The sequence below is a fragment of the Dromaius novaehollandiae genome, chromosome 25, assembly GCF_036370855.1.
Source record: "Dromaius novaehollandiae isolate bDroNov1 chromosome 25, bDroNov1.hap1, whole genome shotgun sequence".
NCBI classification, from domain to species: domain Eukaryota; kingdom Metazoa; phylum Chordata; class Aves; order Casuariiformes; family Dromaiidae; genus Dromaius; species Dromaius novaehollandiae.
In genome coordinates, this window is record NC_088122.1 from 8,957,770 (window position 1) to 8,975,762 (window position 17,993).

Consider the following 17,993-nt stretch of genomic DNA (forward strand, 5'->3'; position numbering starts at 1 on the left):
CACGCTGGGATGCCCATAAGGAAGATTACAGTGTATAATAAGCATTTTCACTACACTTGACTTCATTAAAGAGACACTAATCGTGCCACGCAGAAATTACCTGCAAGGATTTCCATCTCTCCTTGCAAGTGAACTATTAGCAAGCAAACCATTGCCACATGATCTATCTTCACTTGAATGTATGTGATCGTCTCTCCTTTCTAGTCCTTATGTTGCCACTTATAATCAACCAAAGAAATGAGGAAAATTACTAACAGATTACAAAAACCCTACGTCTTATTTATGGTGTCAAATATCCACAGTCACTAACATCCCAACAATAGTTGGGATAGTCTACTCTTCAATGCAGGCATTTATCGCCTTTATTGAATAGAAAGCTGTGATCCTACTAAGAGATATGACAAAACAAGGAAAGCACTTCGGGTTAAAATTTTGTGAGTATGACCTCTTTGTTAAACCAGCGGCTTTAGGTGAACTCTCCCACTCATTCTCTATCTCCTCCCCCTCTTTTTTTTTAAAAAAAAATCTGATTAGCATCTTCCCTCTTTTCTTGTTCAAATTCCCTCCCTCCTTACTGTATCTTCCATTTCCACTTCCACGTCCTGCCAAGTTCTTGTCCACTCCACTGCATGCTTTCTTACATCTTCGACTACCAGTTACATGTCGTCCCCCTGCAGAGTCCTCCTGGACAATCCAGTACGGATTCACCCCTCTATCTACTAGTTGTTTTAATACTACAGTCACTTCCTTTGTTCAGGCTCACCTGCAGAGCCCTTGGTTAGCTCTGAGGCAGCTTGCTCCAGAACTGAAACAGCTTGTTTCACCCCTGCAGACCGACCGCCCTGCCACGAGGGCAGAAGTCACAGAAAAGATCAGAGTTTGAACAACCCAGTACTATGTTCTGCTCCAGTGTCTGTTTTTCAATGGAATTATCACAAATTATCATTATTTATACTATCTTTAGGTAGCAAGATAGAAAATACAGGCAAATTAAGACCACATCCATGTGTGTGCAAAAGGCAAAGACTCTGAAGCAGGTAAAGCTTTCGCATCAAGATTTTCCACATTTATGTGTCTATTCATTCTATGTTATTTTCATTAATTAACTGTATAGAGCCCAAAGCTTTGCAGAGCATACACCAGCCACAAAACTACAGTAAAAACAAGACACTCCAAACAAAACAAACCAACAAAAAGAATCCCCATTCAGATTTACAATGAATAGAAATAGAAATCAGGAAATGAAATTGTTACATATATCCAGTACAGTTTTCTTGACATGAAGAATTATTAATAGAAGTTGAACTTGCATATTTTCCTCCTGCTTTCCCCATTCTGATTACCTAAACTGAAAAGCAATCTAGCTTTTGCAAACATTCTTCTCTCCCTTCTCTCCCAAATCTTGAGAGACCTTGACGTATGGCTGCTGTGCCATCTAGATTTAACAGCTAATCTTCAGGGGCAGGTAACTAGTCCAATCACTCACAATCCACAAAAGAATAGACCAAATATCAAGCTACAATTTCCTGAAGTAGCAAACAAGACAGTGTCTTAAAAACTTACTGTCCTACATAAATAGCAGTACAGTACAGAACATAATATCAGAGGGATCAATTCTGCATACTTGATTTTGAAGAAAAGGGGCACCTGTGCCACTTGGCGTGGTTTGCTGCAGCCTTATATAAATGAATCTAGAGGCAACTGCACCTATGCTATTAGTCATGGAAAACTTTGATGATTCTACACATTGTTAAATTACATGATCCCTGAACAAGGTTAATTGCCTTTCCAAAATAATTTTCCTTTTTTTAAAAAACAAATGATAATATATCCATTATATCCAAGTTTTTTTTTTTCTTCAGATAACTTTTTCATCTTGAGAACCGTGTATTTTATCACAGAATCTGCTCACCTGTGGACTATCCTCCAGGTTATATTCTTCTTCAAACACAGATACAGTCTTTTAAGACATGGTATCTTACTGATGCTTTTGGAAGTGTAGTTTAAAATAGCCTTAATACATCCTTGTTCACCCACACATTCTCACTTTAGATTTTTTTCACAGGCAAGACAGATTAAATGAAAACCCGCAGTGGATCTGTATAGTGGGGTTTCTTAACAAACAGTGAGATTAGAGCTTTTACCCTATGTGACTATTTCACACCCCCACGCTTGCTCCCCCACCCCAAGGCTGCGTTCACTAGTCCTCGACTTCCCTCCCTGGCAGGGATGTTGCTGCTGGCCTGGGAAGGTTGGCTGGAAAGTCGCAGTGGTTCCTGCCATGCCACTGCTTGCAATCCCCATCTCAGTGGCAATGGTAACTATATATAAACTGCTACATAAATGATTTAGAATTTGCTATTATATTGCACTTTTACAAGGAAAAACTAGGTAAATCATTTCTCCAAAACAACTAAAACATTTTCCCAACAAATTTCTTTCTTCATAAGTGCCTCCTCATTTGTTGAGTGGATTTCATTCCTCAGTCTTTGACTAAGATGCTCAAAGGAAGCTATAAAAAAGGGGACACTGGAGACTATTATAGGAGATTTGTTAACAAAGCTTGCAATAAGCTTTAGCTAATAGGCAAAACATAATTACATTTTAGGACTAACTTACTGAAATTATGATTATGCCATTCATAAATTCATTAAATATTCTTAAGGTTACCACATGGATGCAGATGAAAGCAAAACAGGTAAATTATTAACAACAACAACAAAAAACTTGGAAAAACATGGTATTGTCATCTCTATGCAACTGCAAGATGGTGAAAAACTAAGAACATACTTCCTTTTAAAAGCTTATCTTTTCTAAGCAATTTTCTTTCAGATATTCCTAGGCAAACAGGACTTCAAGATTTAGCTGTAATTTGTCTGGTGGCAAAGGAAATTTAATAATCCAAACCAATTCTCCCATTCCCTGATTTGCATTCTCTTCAGTTATATCAATACAAATCTTTATGGGGCCAGGCTATAAATTTGATTCATGAAAAGACCTGGTCAGCAAGAACGCCTAACTTTGGCCTTGTTGTCAAAGAAAACAGAATGAGAGACTATGCTCTCATGCTCAGTTTCTCCAGGTTTTATGGCTGGGCCTGTACCTACGCAGTCCAGCAGAAAGCAAGCCCAGACTGAGCCCATTCCACTCAAGTATCTCATCGTATAACCATGTTTCCTACTTTCTCTTTCTCCACAGGCAAAGAAAACCTTCCCTCTTCCCCTTCAGAACAACCAATTCTAATAAATGAAATAGTATATGATATAGTATATGATATGCAGGTGAGAAACCAGAATCCTCAGATTCCATGTAATCAGTTCTCAAGAGCAGCTGATCCGAGCATCACCAAATTCATTAGATTAGGTGAATTCTGTGGGACATGCAGAGCAACGTGGTAAATTGTGTCACTTCCAAATTACAGCCTAAATTGCCTCCATTCTACACCAGTTTGTTGCACTGAAATCTGAGCAGTTTATATGGACCAAAGAAACATATTATGTATGCAAAGCCAAGAATTTGTTATCCAAATTAATATCTTAGCTAATTAAAAAAAAGCCCAGATGAAATTATTACAGAAAAAGACAGAAAATAAACAATATCATTACAGAAGAAGTTTCATAATAAAAAAGTTAAAATCCTTATTCACACACTTCCTAGTAGCCTATCCTTTCTTGCTGCAGTGTTAGACCTGTCCTTGCACTGCTTCTCTGAGTTCAAAGCCAATGACTTTAGTCTGGGTGGTGGTGGAGAGTTACAGCAAGTTTTCAGACTCTTGAGTTCCTGCATGATGCTGATAGCGGAACTTTTTTCCTCCTCACTTTAGGATGCACTTAGCGTTATTTTTATCCATTTTCTAATAATGCTTTAAAACTTTTTTCCTTTGATCTGCAGTTCCACACACCATTTAAATCTGTTCTACACAGTAGGTTTTACTATGGTTTATATATGTTGAATGCTTGTTCTTTTTTCCCTTTGTGATCCTAAAACTGATTTTACTTTCTTCCAAAGGGTGCATTCCTTTAATGATCAATAATTGAACACTGGTGAATTGTTTATAGCCCTGGGGTCTGCGGTATCATCCTGTGTGCTCACCCTTTTAATTCCCCTATTGTCATTCCTCGCCTGTGCTCCTCCGTGCTACTTCTTTCTTCCAGGGTCATAGTTCATTTTACACAGAATAACAACTTGTTCTTACGGTGCTATTAATCACAGAAACATAACAAAATTTGATAAAAATTGGCTTCTTACTACACAATCCTACGAAAGTAAGCTAAAGCTTACACAGATTGGGTAATAATTACTTGGTCATTATACAGTTGCTATCACAGTTAAAAAAGGTGTAACAGACCTCCAGGCAAGCCCAAGACAATACATAAAAACTAAAGCACTCTTAGCAACTATCTCCAAATTGAATCTCCAATAGCAGCTTGAGTTAGGAATTACAGATCAGAAACACTCTTTGTGTTTATGTTTAAAAAAAGAATACTTCCACAATCAAAGGTCCTTTCTTACGTTATTTGTGCCACCTCTGCCTTCTGGATTCATTCACTTTTTGCATATATCTATTGGACTATGAACAAACTAACCACATCAAATGTGAAAAGATGGAGATAAAACAAGCGTCAAACAAGCAGAGACATCACATTTCCTAATTAATGGTACTAATTCATTCCATATTTTTACTGGAGAAGACTGACAATAGAAGAGACCTCTGGGGGGAAAAAAAAATCAGTTACAGGGCATGCACATCTCCATTATTTCTCAGAAAGAAAATGATAAAGTAATGGAAGAACAGCTTTTTTGCCTTCAACCACTTACGTGGGGAAAGTTAAGAAATATATAATTCACAGCCAATGGTAGACAAGACGAATGACAAATCTCAAGTCAAGATGGACACCTACGCATTCCTCTAAATCCCAAAGCACCTAGAACTGAAGAAAAATCCCCCACACTGTCTCTGCTGAATACCAGTACTGTTTGCTGTGCAGTTTTGTTTTGTTTTTAATCATTCAGTTAAAGGACCAATGATTTTTTTAATGAGTTTTCATTTTAACTAGAGACAAGATTCAACAGAATCCTGGTTCTACACATAGCAAATGTCCAAAAATCTTATTAATTCACTGAGAAGTTGGAATGCAAGGAATGGAAAGTCATCTGCCTCAAAAGAGATTACAGTTCTGGATCATTTAAATACCCACACTCTTTCCATTTTTAAAGCAGCTACATGTTTTTTTTGATCTTCAAAGAAAAGTACAAAACAAAGTCATGAACATATCTAACTCCACATACTTTTTAAAAACTATTCAAAAAAGTCAGCTAACACATTTATGAAAGTAAACATAAACTGTAAGTTTATAAACATGCATGAGTGATCAATTACTAAGTCAGTAATCACGCATGCGCAGCTGCTAAATGGATCATATTCCCATGTGAAAATACTGTTCAAGAAAATCATTTTTAAAGGCTGCTCTTAATACAGCAAGTTTTCAAAATGAGAATAAAGTGTTTAAGTAATTTGTTATCTGTTAAAACCACACAATTTGCGAAGGATGAAGTTCTTTCCTTGAGCATAAAATGTAATGTATTTCACTGAATGCCTGTAGCCTTGGTGCATCTCTTACATGACCTTCAACCAACTCTATTAAATGGCCTCTGCATATCTGTGTTTCTGATGCTGGTAACAAGTCTCAGTATCCAATCACAAAATGATAACTAAAACACTGAAAGTACTTTTTTTACTCTCCAGGATGCATCAGGCATAACCAGAGAAGGCAGTACACTTTTATATGTTCTTTCCTCCTTGCCAGAGAAGGCACGTATAGAAATGCGTATTTCCTCAAGAGGCACCAAAAAAACATTGGAAAGGCTACAACAGTACCACTACATAAATGAAAAGCAAATTAAATGTGCTCCAAACATTGAATTCTGCTTAGTTTTAAAATAGAGTTTAAATCACAAGACAACAATGGCCTGCAATAAGATCTTTTTTCTAATTTTTCATTTTTAATTGGTAAGAGTAGAATTTACTTTCCAGCAAGATTCAAAAGTCCCAGGACTTGGGCCATACTAAAAGCTAAATTCACATTGGTGCTAACTGATCAGTATTAGTATTGAAGCTAAGAACTAATTAGTATTGAAGCTAGTTCACTTTTTTCACTAGAAAGCAGCCTTCTCATTTTCAAAGTTTAGGGGTTTGTTTTGAGAGACCAGATTTTTTGTACATGAATTATACTAAAATAGTCACAGTGGCCCTGCTCCTGAATATCAGATTTCTAAGATGTTTAGTCCAAATGGGTCAAGATAAAAGTGGGCATTTATTACCTACAGAAATATACTATTATTAGGTATTTTAATTTTAATGCATTTTTAGGAAACAAAATACTTTGAAATATGAATATTTCCTTAGAGATGGAACTTTATTTGTATGAAATCGATAATTTAAACAAATGTGTACATGGATTTTCAGACTTAAGATCTGGTGTAGGTGGGTGCATTTTCACAGCAATACAAAAAGCATACTTCCAGTTCTGAACACAGAACAAGTACCCCTTTCAAATTTCAAGCCCATCCTTCAAAACACAGAAAACTAAGATTTTTGTTAATGAATTGGTTGCTACATTTTTATTGTTCAAAAATAATGAAAAGCAAATGCCATTTCCTTAAAGATACTTGAGAAATGATTGGTCATTTAAAAATTATATGTCAGACCAGGGTAAATAAACCTGACCAGCATGGAAATTTCAGTTCAAATCATTATAATTTGCAAATTTTAAGAAAATGAGACAGACTTACAATGGAAAGCATCAAACTAGCTTGTCAAGAGGTAGTTCTATCAGTAACTAGGAGTGTATCCCTTAAAACCAGAGCTAGTTAGGGGCATACAGAATGATAGAAACATATTCTGTTGGATGTCTCTTTAGTAAAATTATGAAGCCAGCCATCTAGGGTTTCACTTGTTCTTTGAGATTTGACAGACAACAGATTGAGGAACATGCATGAAAGTAATGTTAATCTATATTTGTTCCTTTCAAAGAAAGTGCCCCAAAAACTCATTACTGCCACTTTATCAAAAGTATCTCAAGTAATGAACATGATCTAATAGGTTTTATAATATGGAAGTAAGTATTTCTAAACTCCTGTTATATGGAACTAAGTATTTTTTTAACTCTTGTTAGAGTTACACTTGGTAAGCAAAGAATATAAATAAAAATGACACTGTAGTTTCTTGCTTACTGTCAGGTTGTACCACATTAATGTTGGGTTACTGGTAAAATGATTCTTTCTTACTACAAGCTCTGTGGACTTAGGGTTTGCATGTCAGACTCTGTTCTTTCAAGTTAATATCATTGCTTGTAATTCTGCACAGCAAATTCTTTCCTCCATTGCCCCTGACCAAATCAGTTTGGGCCTTATATCTTAGAATTTAGTTGAGTTTTAAAAGATAATGAAAATATATAGAATTCAAAAATTAATTCTAAAGAATTCTTGTAAAGGTTATAAAGCTCTATCCAAAAATTGATCTCTGTGGGAGCATTTTTAGTAGGTAGTGGATTATATGGATTATCTCAATTTTTTGCACTTCCCAATACTGTCAAAAGTAGCTTATCCAGTGTATGCTGATACCTGGCATCACCTGATTTGTGTTTTAAGAACTCTGAAGAAGCTGAGGCAATGACCATGCTCATTCCAAAGTCAGATGAACATATCTGTATGCCTTCATAAAATCTTCACATAACTCAAACATACTTTCAAAATGCGTGCTTCTGCAAAAGCAGATGTTGTAATCTGCTTTAGAAAACCCTAGATCATTTCTCTGAGGAGACAAATTTCTGGCAGTCATTTTTTTTAAAGATTTCAATGTTTATCGTAATGTTTTGGTACTCATACACATTCTTTTATGAAAAGAAGAAAACAACTTAAACTATCTTGGAAATAGAGGTAAACTTTTCTGACACACTGCATGTTTTCTAAACAGCTTTCCTCTAGATGGATACCAAACTTAAGAAATTTTTCACAGAGTAGTGAGTTTGGAAGGGACATCTGAAAATTGCCTTGTCCAGCCCCCTGCTCAAAGCAGAGTCAACTAGAGCAGGTTGCTCAAAACTGTGTCAAGTCAGGTTTTGAGGATCTCCAAAAATAGAGACTCTACCACCTCTCTGGGCAACCTGTTCCTGTGCTTGATCAGTAGATTTTTAGGTTTAGATGGAATTTATTGTGTTTCAATTTGTGTTGATTGTCTCTTGGCATGTCACTGGATGCCACTGAGAAGGAGCTGGCTCCATCTTCTTTACTCCCTCCCAACTGATATTTATACACATTGATAAGATCCCCCTGAGCCTCCTTTTCTCCAGGCTGAACAGTCCCAGGTCTCTCAGCCTCTCCTTGTATGTCAGACGCTCCAGTCACTTCTTCATCTCTGTGGACTTGCTCCATGTGTCCATCTTTCTCTTCTACTGGAGAGGCCAGCCCTGGGCACAGCTCTCCGGATGTGACCTCATCAGTGCTGAGTGGAGGGGAAGGATCACCTGCCTCGACCTGCCGGTGACACGCTTTCTAATGCAGCCCAGGATGCTGTTGGCCTTCTTTGCTGTGAGGGCACACTGGTGGCTTATGTTCAACTTGTTGCCCACCAAGGCCCCCAGGTCTCCCTGCAAAGCTGCTTCCCAGCTGGTCAGCCTGCAGCCTGTACTGGTGCCTGACTTGGCATTTCCCTTTGTTGAACTTCGTGAGGTTCCTGTCTGCCCGTTTCTCAAGGCTGCTGAGGTCCCTCTGAATGTCAGCGCGCCCACCTGCTGTATCAGCCACTCCTTGGAGTTTTGTATTATCTTCAAACTTGCTGATGGTGCACTCTGTCCCATCGTCCTGGTCATTACTGAAGATATTTTTGCCCAAAAGGTAATAGATTCAGAGTATTCTGAAAGTGAGTTTTATTATAAAAGTCTTAAGTTTTGAATCTTAATCTAGAAGTCTTGAAGATGTTAACCTGTTTTTTATTTTTCTTTGCAGTTTGGAGGATTATATGCATTTATGCATAGGTATATATGGAAAAATGAGCTACTTGCTGATGTATATTTTACTGATATGATTTAATAATGTATTTGCACAACTGCTTATTAATATGAAAGTATAACAATAGTCTACATCTAGATTAACTATACTATTAAACAGTACTGGGGCTTAGACTGAAGATCTACGTCTGTGTAGATTGTCTATATCCTGTTAGTGTTTTATCTAGCCTATTCATCCAAACAATTCCCAGTTTAAGAGTTAGCATTGACCAAAGACCATACTAGGTACTTTGGAGACCAAGAGGTTTTAGTGGAACGGATGTAGCCAGACCATGCCCTTTGGCCTTCCAGGTTGGGAAAAGCGCCTTGGAATAGTTTAGTTCACCGGTACAGAGTTGGCCAAAGGTTTGGTTTGCATTTTTTAAGGAATCGTAGATCTTTCTGGGCAAATATTAAGGTTTTGGTGATTTATTATGGAATGCAAATGATCAAACATAGATATAAGCAAAAGAGGAATATCTAGGGTTTAGTAGGAGCAATCCTGTGGGAGAACTGGAAAAGCAACTAAGCAGTGTGAGAAGATTGAATCTGTGTGACTAGGTTTGTTTCATTTCTTTCACTGAAGTCAAACACCAGTAATGGATGAGGAGATTTTCTATGCGATGTTTTTGCAGGGAATGGCACTTGCTTGTAGGCTGCTGGCTTGGAATAACACTTGGGACTTCTGTTGGCAAGGGGAGAGGTTTTTGCATGTAATGGGGAAAGTGAAAGTCTGGGAGAATTTCTGTTTAATTAAGGCATAGCCCTAGACTCAGTATTTGCTTTGATCTTTTCCCAGCAAGCGTGTGATGCCAAAGTCTATTTCAGTTAGATTGTAACTGTGGAGAGAAAAAATGCCTCTTAATATTTCCAAGTTAAAAAAAAAAAGAAAAAAAAAGAACCAAACAAGGAAAAATAGAAGTATATTTGCTTTTTAGTTTTGAATAAACTCATTTTCTAAGAGGAGCGATGTTTTGCTAATGATAGGTGGACATGCAAGGGGAAAAAAGATCTTGCACTAAGAGTTCAAAAGATAGACTGGTATCTTTTTTTTTTTTTTTTTTTTTTTTTTTTTTTGCTTCCAGATGAAGTAAAAGGTGAAGAGGACAGGAGAAGATGAAAGGAAGAACAGTATTAGACAGGCCTGGCTTTTTTCCAAATTTGATTTATAAATTCTCAGCTGATGTTTTCTGTATCATGTGATTTCGTATAAGAATGCATGATTATTGACCTGTCTGTTCACATGTCCCTTTTTTAACTACATACCAGTATATTTTTGTGATTGCACTTGCTGAATTCAAGTGGGAACATAAATATATGCATTAGAAAATTCATGTCTTTATTAATTTGCCCTCTTCTCTTCAGTTTTAATGCTTTGAAGTTTATTGAATCTGCCTTTACAAGGAGTCTGTCTTTTTATAAAGCGTTTATTGAGGGCCTTTAGGAAGATGTATTTCGTAAATGTAAGCAAATATTTAAATTCCAGTAACTTCTTATAGTTTGATATCTGATATGCTTTTTAAGGGGAAAAAAACACTGTAAATGAAATTAAAATCTCTATGGTTATTAAAACGTTATGGTTTTAAAGAGTTTTTAAAGGTTTTAAAGTTTTTTTTAAAAGAGCAGAACAAAAAAGAGAAAAGCAGAAAAAATATTCTGTGTTGGGGAAAGGCTAAAAATCCAAATTTCCTAGCTTTTTTATCTAAGAGAATTTTATCATAAATTTTACTTTGTGAAGAATTTTTGCAGAGAGGGAAAAAATACTCATCAACCCTTATCTTTATTATTGTAGTAAGATCAATGTACAATTTTAGTAGGACATGTACAAACCAAACTTGGTTTATTTTGAAAATCCCCTCCATCAGGAGTTGCACATGGGATTATATGTTATAAAGGCATATGGATTGACAAACAGAAAGTAAAATAACACTGTAGTAAAGAAAAATAATGGCAACAATAAACACAAATAACTGTCAACCAAACTGCTTAAATACTGTGCAGATTCTCACAGCATGTAATTTTTTTTGCCTCATTGACTACATCTGTTGTAGTGAAGTAAACCAGCCTAGGCAATATTTCTGGTCAGTGAATTCAGCCGTCTGCTCTGTCAGTCTGTTAGAATGATCTCGGGCTTGGTTTTGGCATCGGCTCCTGGGCATGGGGATTTTCATATCTTTTTACTTTTTCTCAGAGATATCTTGTGATGTTAGTGAGCCAAATTTTCTTAATTCTGCAATTCCACTGAAGTCAGGAGAAATACATTCATATAAGAGATAAAAAATTGCCTTTACGATACCACTAAGTACATAGTAGATATCATGTAAGAATTTTGACATTTTTGTGATCATTGTCAACATTTAATAAGAATATTGGGAAGATATTAGAGGAATAGTTTTCTAATGCTGAAAACATTTGTTTCTTAAAAGAAGGTAATATTTTTTTTTACCCATGTTGCTATGTCCTTTATCTAACTTTTCTATAATGTAGACACTGAAATTGAATTTAGTATTCAAACATTGAGGAGTGGTCTAACTCATGTCACAGGCAGGAAAGGTACTGTTTCCTGTCCTCCTTGTTATCAGTTATTAAAGGACAGTTTCTTTTTCTCATCAATTTTTTGGAAGGTCGTGCATTGTGGATTATCTACTATCAATCCTAAAACCTTCTCAGAATCATGTCTTTCCAGAATACAATCTGCATCCCATAAATACAATCTACCTTATTATCTTTTGCTCTGTGACCTACCATTTGGCAGTGCATGTCGTGAGATGAGCCCATCTTTGAAGGGGAAGGTGGGAAGATACATATACCATTTATTTGGGTGTGTCTGTCTTTCGAGTCCACACCCTAGTTTTACTTTTTCCTTTCCCCTTTTCCTTCCCCTTCCTTGATTTTTCCTCTCTTCCTTCCCCTTCTCCTTCCCTGTTTTTCCCTTCCCCTTTTCCTTCCCTGTTTTTTCTTCCATTTTCCTTCCCTGTTTGCTTTTCCTTCCCTTTTTCTTCCCCTCTTCTTTCCTTTTTCTTTCCTTGTTTCTTTTTCCTTCCTTCATTGTTCCTCTTTTCTTTCCTCTTTTCCTCCCCTTTTTCTTTCCTTTTTTTCCCCCTGTTTTGCCCAAATGGGGGGCAGGTTTAGCTGTTTAAAACAAGAATCCAGAATGTTTCCTTGCAGGTTTTATGTCATCTTGGCTCATACAAACAAGTCAGAAGCTCCTGAGTCTTTCACCTCAGCCTGTCCAGTTGTTCAGACTACAAGCACTACAAGCACAGAAGCAGGAAGAGGGAATGGCAGCAGATCCCAGGGGGCTTATGGAGGAGACATGCAAAGCAGGACAGGAGCTCTGCAGGGAGCGTCTGGAGGATGTTTGGAGTGGAGCACCATCGGATAATTGCATAGGCAAGATGGCAGGCTGTTCTCCCAGTGCCTCCTTCTCCAAGCTCACCTGTTGCTGCTCAAGAGCTGCACTTAGAATATCTTTGAAAAATGAAATATCATACCAATATCTGTTGTCCTTGTACCAAGCCAGCCATGTCCTACACTCTTTTCTTCTTTGCCTTTGATACTGTTCTGTCTCTGCAGGGTATGTTCCATTATGAACTGGAGTTTGTTTAGGAGTGATGGTGGTGGTGTGAGCTATCCAAGCTTTCCAAGCTGGGCGAAACAGAATTTATAATAGTCTCAGTTTAAAAAGGCAATTTCTTGGGGAAATGTTATTAGGAACTTTCTTGTTCTTAAACATCAATGAAAAATACACGGAATACAAAATAGAAATAGCTCATGACTTCCCTAATGTGACAAGATCAGTCCAACAACAGGCACGTCCTCTGATCATGAGTTGTTCACACATCAAGAAAGTCAGGTCACAGCTTGCGGTTATTCTGCTATTCTTGTCCTTAACATGCACATTGATTTATGGCTTTGCGTCTTTGAGGGTCTGCTTGGAGTTGGTGAGATTCAAGTTGTTACTTCATTCTTTGAAAGAAACCCTGAAGTTGGTCCCCAGGCATTTCCAACAACCTTTGAACATGGAACCATGATTTCTTAAACATGTTGTTTTCAAGAGTACTGAGTGGCTGATTGCACCATATCAATGTGCATTGGCCCATTTTTGTTTGGCTTATTGCATTCTGACTGACTCACTCAGAAAGTGTGACCCCAGCCTTGCCAGACAAAGCAGTCTTTGGTGAATTAGGACCAGGTGAAGCCACCCAGTGCAGAAGTTCATCAACAACAATAACCTTGACAAAAAAGCAAAGTACATTACAGTTATAAAAAATGTTAGTAGGAGTTGGGTAGCAAAGTTTGCCTTCCTTTTTTTTTTATTATTATTATCTACCTCACACCAGATTAATCTCATCAGCTGGATCTTGACAGATGTAGTCAAGATCTTGTGCAGGTGGTGCTTCTGGCTTAGTTGCACTTAGTGACAGGGTTGGGTGCCCTTTTCTTGCTCTTGAGATGCTTCCGTTTGAAGTAGTAGGTGGCCTCCTTTACCAGGCAGGGCAGGTGAACTGCTGCTTCCTGTGGCTTCTCCCTACAGCAGTTGTGGAATGCTTGGGGAGGGGTTGGTTCTGAGGGCATGAGCTGAGTCTTCTTCAGCAGCATAAGGCAGGGGCTCCAGCATGGAGCAGACAGACCCCAGTGAAGATAATCTTGTTTCTCACGCTGAGGAGGAACTGGGGTACCAAAGGGATGGTGAGCAGGATAGCAGGGAGGAATGGGAGACTTAGACCCACTGTTGCCTTTTCTCCCAGGGGCTCTCCATGCTTTTCCCAAGGAGAGGGCAGGCTGCATTGCTGCTCCAAGGCCAGAGTGCCCCCACTGAGACCCTATCAGCTGTGGCCTCTGCAGTTTGGGCCAAGCCAGCTACCACTAATTTAAACCATCCCTGGACAAGGTTAATTGTTAGAGTGTGTCTGAGAAAGACATACTCAGTGGTGCGCCCTTTACGTGTTCCTGGAGGGTCAACCCCTCAGCAGTGGCACTGATCCTTAGATTTTAGGCCTTGTGATTTCCCCCTTGATTTCTCCAAGTCACTTTCACCTCCTTTTGTGCCTCCAATCTCCTTTCTCTTCTGCGGTCTCTTGATATAATCATGAACATGTCCAGGTGTCTGGCAATGCACTGGACCCTGCTCTCTGCCATGCTAAGCATGTGAGTAGAACTGAGACTCTCCAGGTGCATGTGGCAGGTAGCATGGGTGGCGGGGGGAATGGAAGGATTAATAGTGATCTTCTGTTTCTTCCTTAGGGAGGAAGAAAGCTGTCAAAAGACAGCAAGCTAGCAAGAGGGGCATCCCTCCACCAGAGTCTCAGTCAAGGCAGAGATGGGAGATGAGCATGTATGGCAGGAGGCACACGTATACCCAACTTCTTGGTATCCCCTGCTTTGCAGGGAGCCTGCTCCAGAGTTCTGCTCTGGAGAAAAGGGCTGTTCCTCTCTGCAACTGCTCCAAGGCCTGCTCTTCCTCCGAGTAGTCTGCTATACATGCGTAGAAAGTAGTTAACAGTTTGATTAGTGGTTTTCCAATTTTTGAAAGTAGAGGGATAAAGTCTTGCAAAAAGTTCATTCCGAAATTGAATGCAAGTCAGCTTCTCCTGTGGGAATGGGGAGTCTTATAATTAGCTCTACCCATTGATGAGCTGAGCGCCATTCATCTTGACCCTTTTTAAGCATCAGATTTTACTAATGGGGCTTTATCATGATTAATTTAAAACCTGTGTTTTGCATAACGCTGATTACTTCTCCAGTGTACTGTTGTACTTCGACTTCAGTTTGTCCTTGTACCAAAGTGTCATCCATATATGGTATGGCCCCGAGAGTACCATAGGCCATTCTTGTCCAGACTAGCCTTATCTGGGACCTCTACCCACACACCCTATGCCCATGGGCCTGGAAGCTCCACCTAATCTCTAGACTTGGCCCCCAGTCCTGGTCCCAACCATATTATAGGTGGGCCTATGCCCAGCATGGTCCCCTGCTGGTCCTGAGTCATTGACTGGACTTCCCAGGATGACAACTCATCACCTTGCTTTGGTCTCAGGTTGCTGTCAGTCTGACCTACATTATTCTATAATTCTAATTTTGCAGTGATCCAGACTGGGACTGACTGGCTGCAGAGCAGCACTTGTGGACAGCCCCGGGGGGCCTGGTCAACATAACGATCAATGTGCCCTGACAGCAAAGAATGCCAACAGTCTCCTGAACTGTATTAACAGAATACCCAGCAGGTTAGGGGGGGTGATTTTTCACCTTTATTCAGAAATCATGAGACCACATCTGGAATAGTGCATCCAGCTTCAGGTGCCTCCAATACAAGGAAGATAATAATAACCTAGAACATGTTCAGCAGAGGGCCACCAATGTGTTTAAGAGTTGAAACACTTGCCCTATGGGGAAAGGCTGAGGGAGCTGGGCTTGTTCAGCCTAGAGAATAAATGGCTTCAGAGGGAACTAACAGGAGACCCCCAATGCCTACATGGAGGTTACCAAGGAGATGAAGCCAGGCTCTTCACAGTGGTGCATGGTTGGAGGATGAGAGGTAATGGGCATAAATTGAATGAGAGGTTCAGGCTGGATAAAAGGAAAAGCTTGTTCACCATGAGGACACTCAGGCAGTAGAACAGGTTGCCCAGAGAGGTTGTGCAGCTTCCATCCTTGGAGGTTTTCAAGACTCAGTTGGATAAAGCCTAGAGCAACCTGGTCTGCCCTCACAACTGATGTTGCTTTGAGCAGGAGGTTGGAAATAACTCCTTACATCACTTCCAACCTGAATTATTTTGATTTCCATGATTTCACAATAGAGGAAGATCAGCTTCTTAGTTGTGTTAAACAATATTGCATTAGTCTGAAAGTGAAATGAATGTATGGTTTTTTTTTTTTTTTTTTTTTCCCAGAATCTTATTTCCTTTACTCAGGTTTGTGATTAAATTCCTCTCTTTCATCCAGTTTCTGTCAGGGCATTTTCCTCAATGCAAAAGAGCTTCAGGCCTCTACAGGCCTTCACTATTCCCAGACCTTACAGACACTCTCAAATGCAAATGTCTTTTTGTTCCCTACCTACCAACATGCCTGCCTATTAAATTATTCCACTAAACCCACCAGATATCTCTTCAGCATTCTGTCAAAGCCCTGCTGTGTTCTGGCAAAACAACCATTTTCTACTTCTCTTGGGGTCCTTGTCCAGGTTGGAAGAGGCCAAATTTAGCTGAAAGCAAAGAGCAGCCTTGACCGTGTTAGGTCCTGCTCTTCACTGTTCACTGTAAATGTTTGATTTCCTCTGAAGTTTTCTTCTCTGAGAACTGCTGCATTGATTGCTTTTCATCTCAGAAGTGCCATCTTGTGTCATGACACAGGATGGTATGGAAATTGAGTATCTTTAAATTTCTGCAATGAGTGATTGCATTGTGCCTGGCACATACTTCACAGCTTTTAGGTTGCAACATAGCTGTAGTACTGCAAGGCAACCTTCATGGCTTGATCTCTTTTGGTCCCAGAACTTGATGTCTGCATTGTGTTTTCTGGTACTGTGAGGTACTGTGATGATATCTGCTGTTTCTTGTTCATCATCTTCCTGTAATGAATCAAGAATGAAGGATGGAAAAACAGGGGAGTAGTTCAGCTACAGAGAAGACAGCCAACAGCTAGAAAGCCAGCATCTCCACCTATTGATGATCCTCTAATTATGTGTGGCTGTCACTTTCCGGTGTTTGTCTATTGCATATCCCTAGCTGTCCAAAGCTGTGATAGTATAGCTTGAGTAAATGGCTCAGACCAACAGAGCAAGTTAGTTAAGGTTTGATCTCTAGATATAGAAAGCAATATAGACGCTCTTAAACTTGTGAATTACACATTCACATTTTAATTATCAATTACTACTACTATGTAGTTTAAATGACAACCAAATTCTAAGCACTTATGCAAGGTACATTCAGTTAATGTCAAAAATTGCAAAGCTGTAAACATTTTGGAAGTAAACATCTGTAAACATCTTTTGGAAGATTGGACTGATACTGGCTTTCTTTCAGGCCTCAGGCACCTCTCCTGATCACCATGACCTTTCCAAGAGGCTTGAGACTGACCTTGCAATGACATTGGTCAGCTTCCTCAGCACTCGTGGGTGCATGCAAGCAGGGCCCGTGGACTTGTGGATGTGCCGTTTGCTTCAGTAATCCCTAAGCCGTTCCTCCTGCACCAAGGGAAAGTCTTACTTTCTGCAGACTTTCCCTCTGGTCTCTGGGGCCTGGGACTGCTGAGGGATGATCTTACCAGTAAAATCCTGCTCACTGGGATGGACGGTCCTGGAGCTTGGTAGAGGGGATCCTTGAATATCAACCAGCTTTCTTGCATCCCTCTCCCCTTCTCGGGCCCTATGCCATGGCACATTTCCTCATGGAGCAACACAGCCTCGTGCACCAGCCAGGTGCGAGCTCTTGTTCTGCCACACACATCTCAGCCACTTGATTTAGGAGAGCAACTTGCAGCCAAAGCACTTTGGCATCCACTCAAGAGCCAAGCATCAGTGCAGGCTGAGAAAGACCATCCTGGCAGGTTTCACAAACATTTGGCCTGGCACTCAGATGCAGACTGCACATGTAGGAACTTACATTTCAGTACCTGTGTGCAAGCATTTTCATGAGCCTACCTAATCCTTCTGCATAGTCTTTTGAGTCTTTCTGCAGACTCCTGGGATGGACCTGAGTCAAGCTGGGATTCAGCTGCCTGGAAGTGGGTGTCTACAGGCATTAGGGTATCCCAGGGCACCGCAAGGAATTTTCGAAGGCATCACAAGTGGATGCTGGTGCTAGTGTTTAGGCAACTGAAATCCATTCTCAGACTGGGATTGTAGCTGAGATTCCCACTTCACATGTTGATGCCACCTTTAGACACCTGGAGTGGAGGGGGGTCACTAATGTGGGGCTGACCACTAGGCTGACTGCCTGCAGAGGA

The 17,993-nt window shown here is 39.6% G+C and overlaps 1 protein-coding gene across 1 annotated transcript in view; it reads right to left on the bottom strand.

The window, feature by feature from the left end:
- LOC135323593 (gamma-2-syntrophin-like) overlaps window positions 1-8,858 on the bottom strand; it is a 164,638-nt gene extending 155,780 nt beyond the window's left edge. Inside the window, exon 1 of the mRNA XM_064497218.1 lies at window positions 8,526-8,858. Coding sequence (XP_064353288.1) covers window positions 8,526-8,858 — 333 coding nt within the window. The remainder of the gene's footprint in view (window positions 1-8,525) is intronic.
- Between the last annotated feature and the right edge of the window lie 9,135 nt (window positions 8,859-17,993).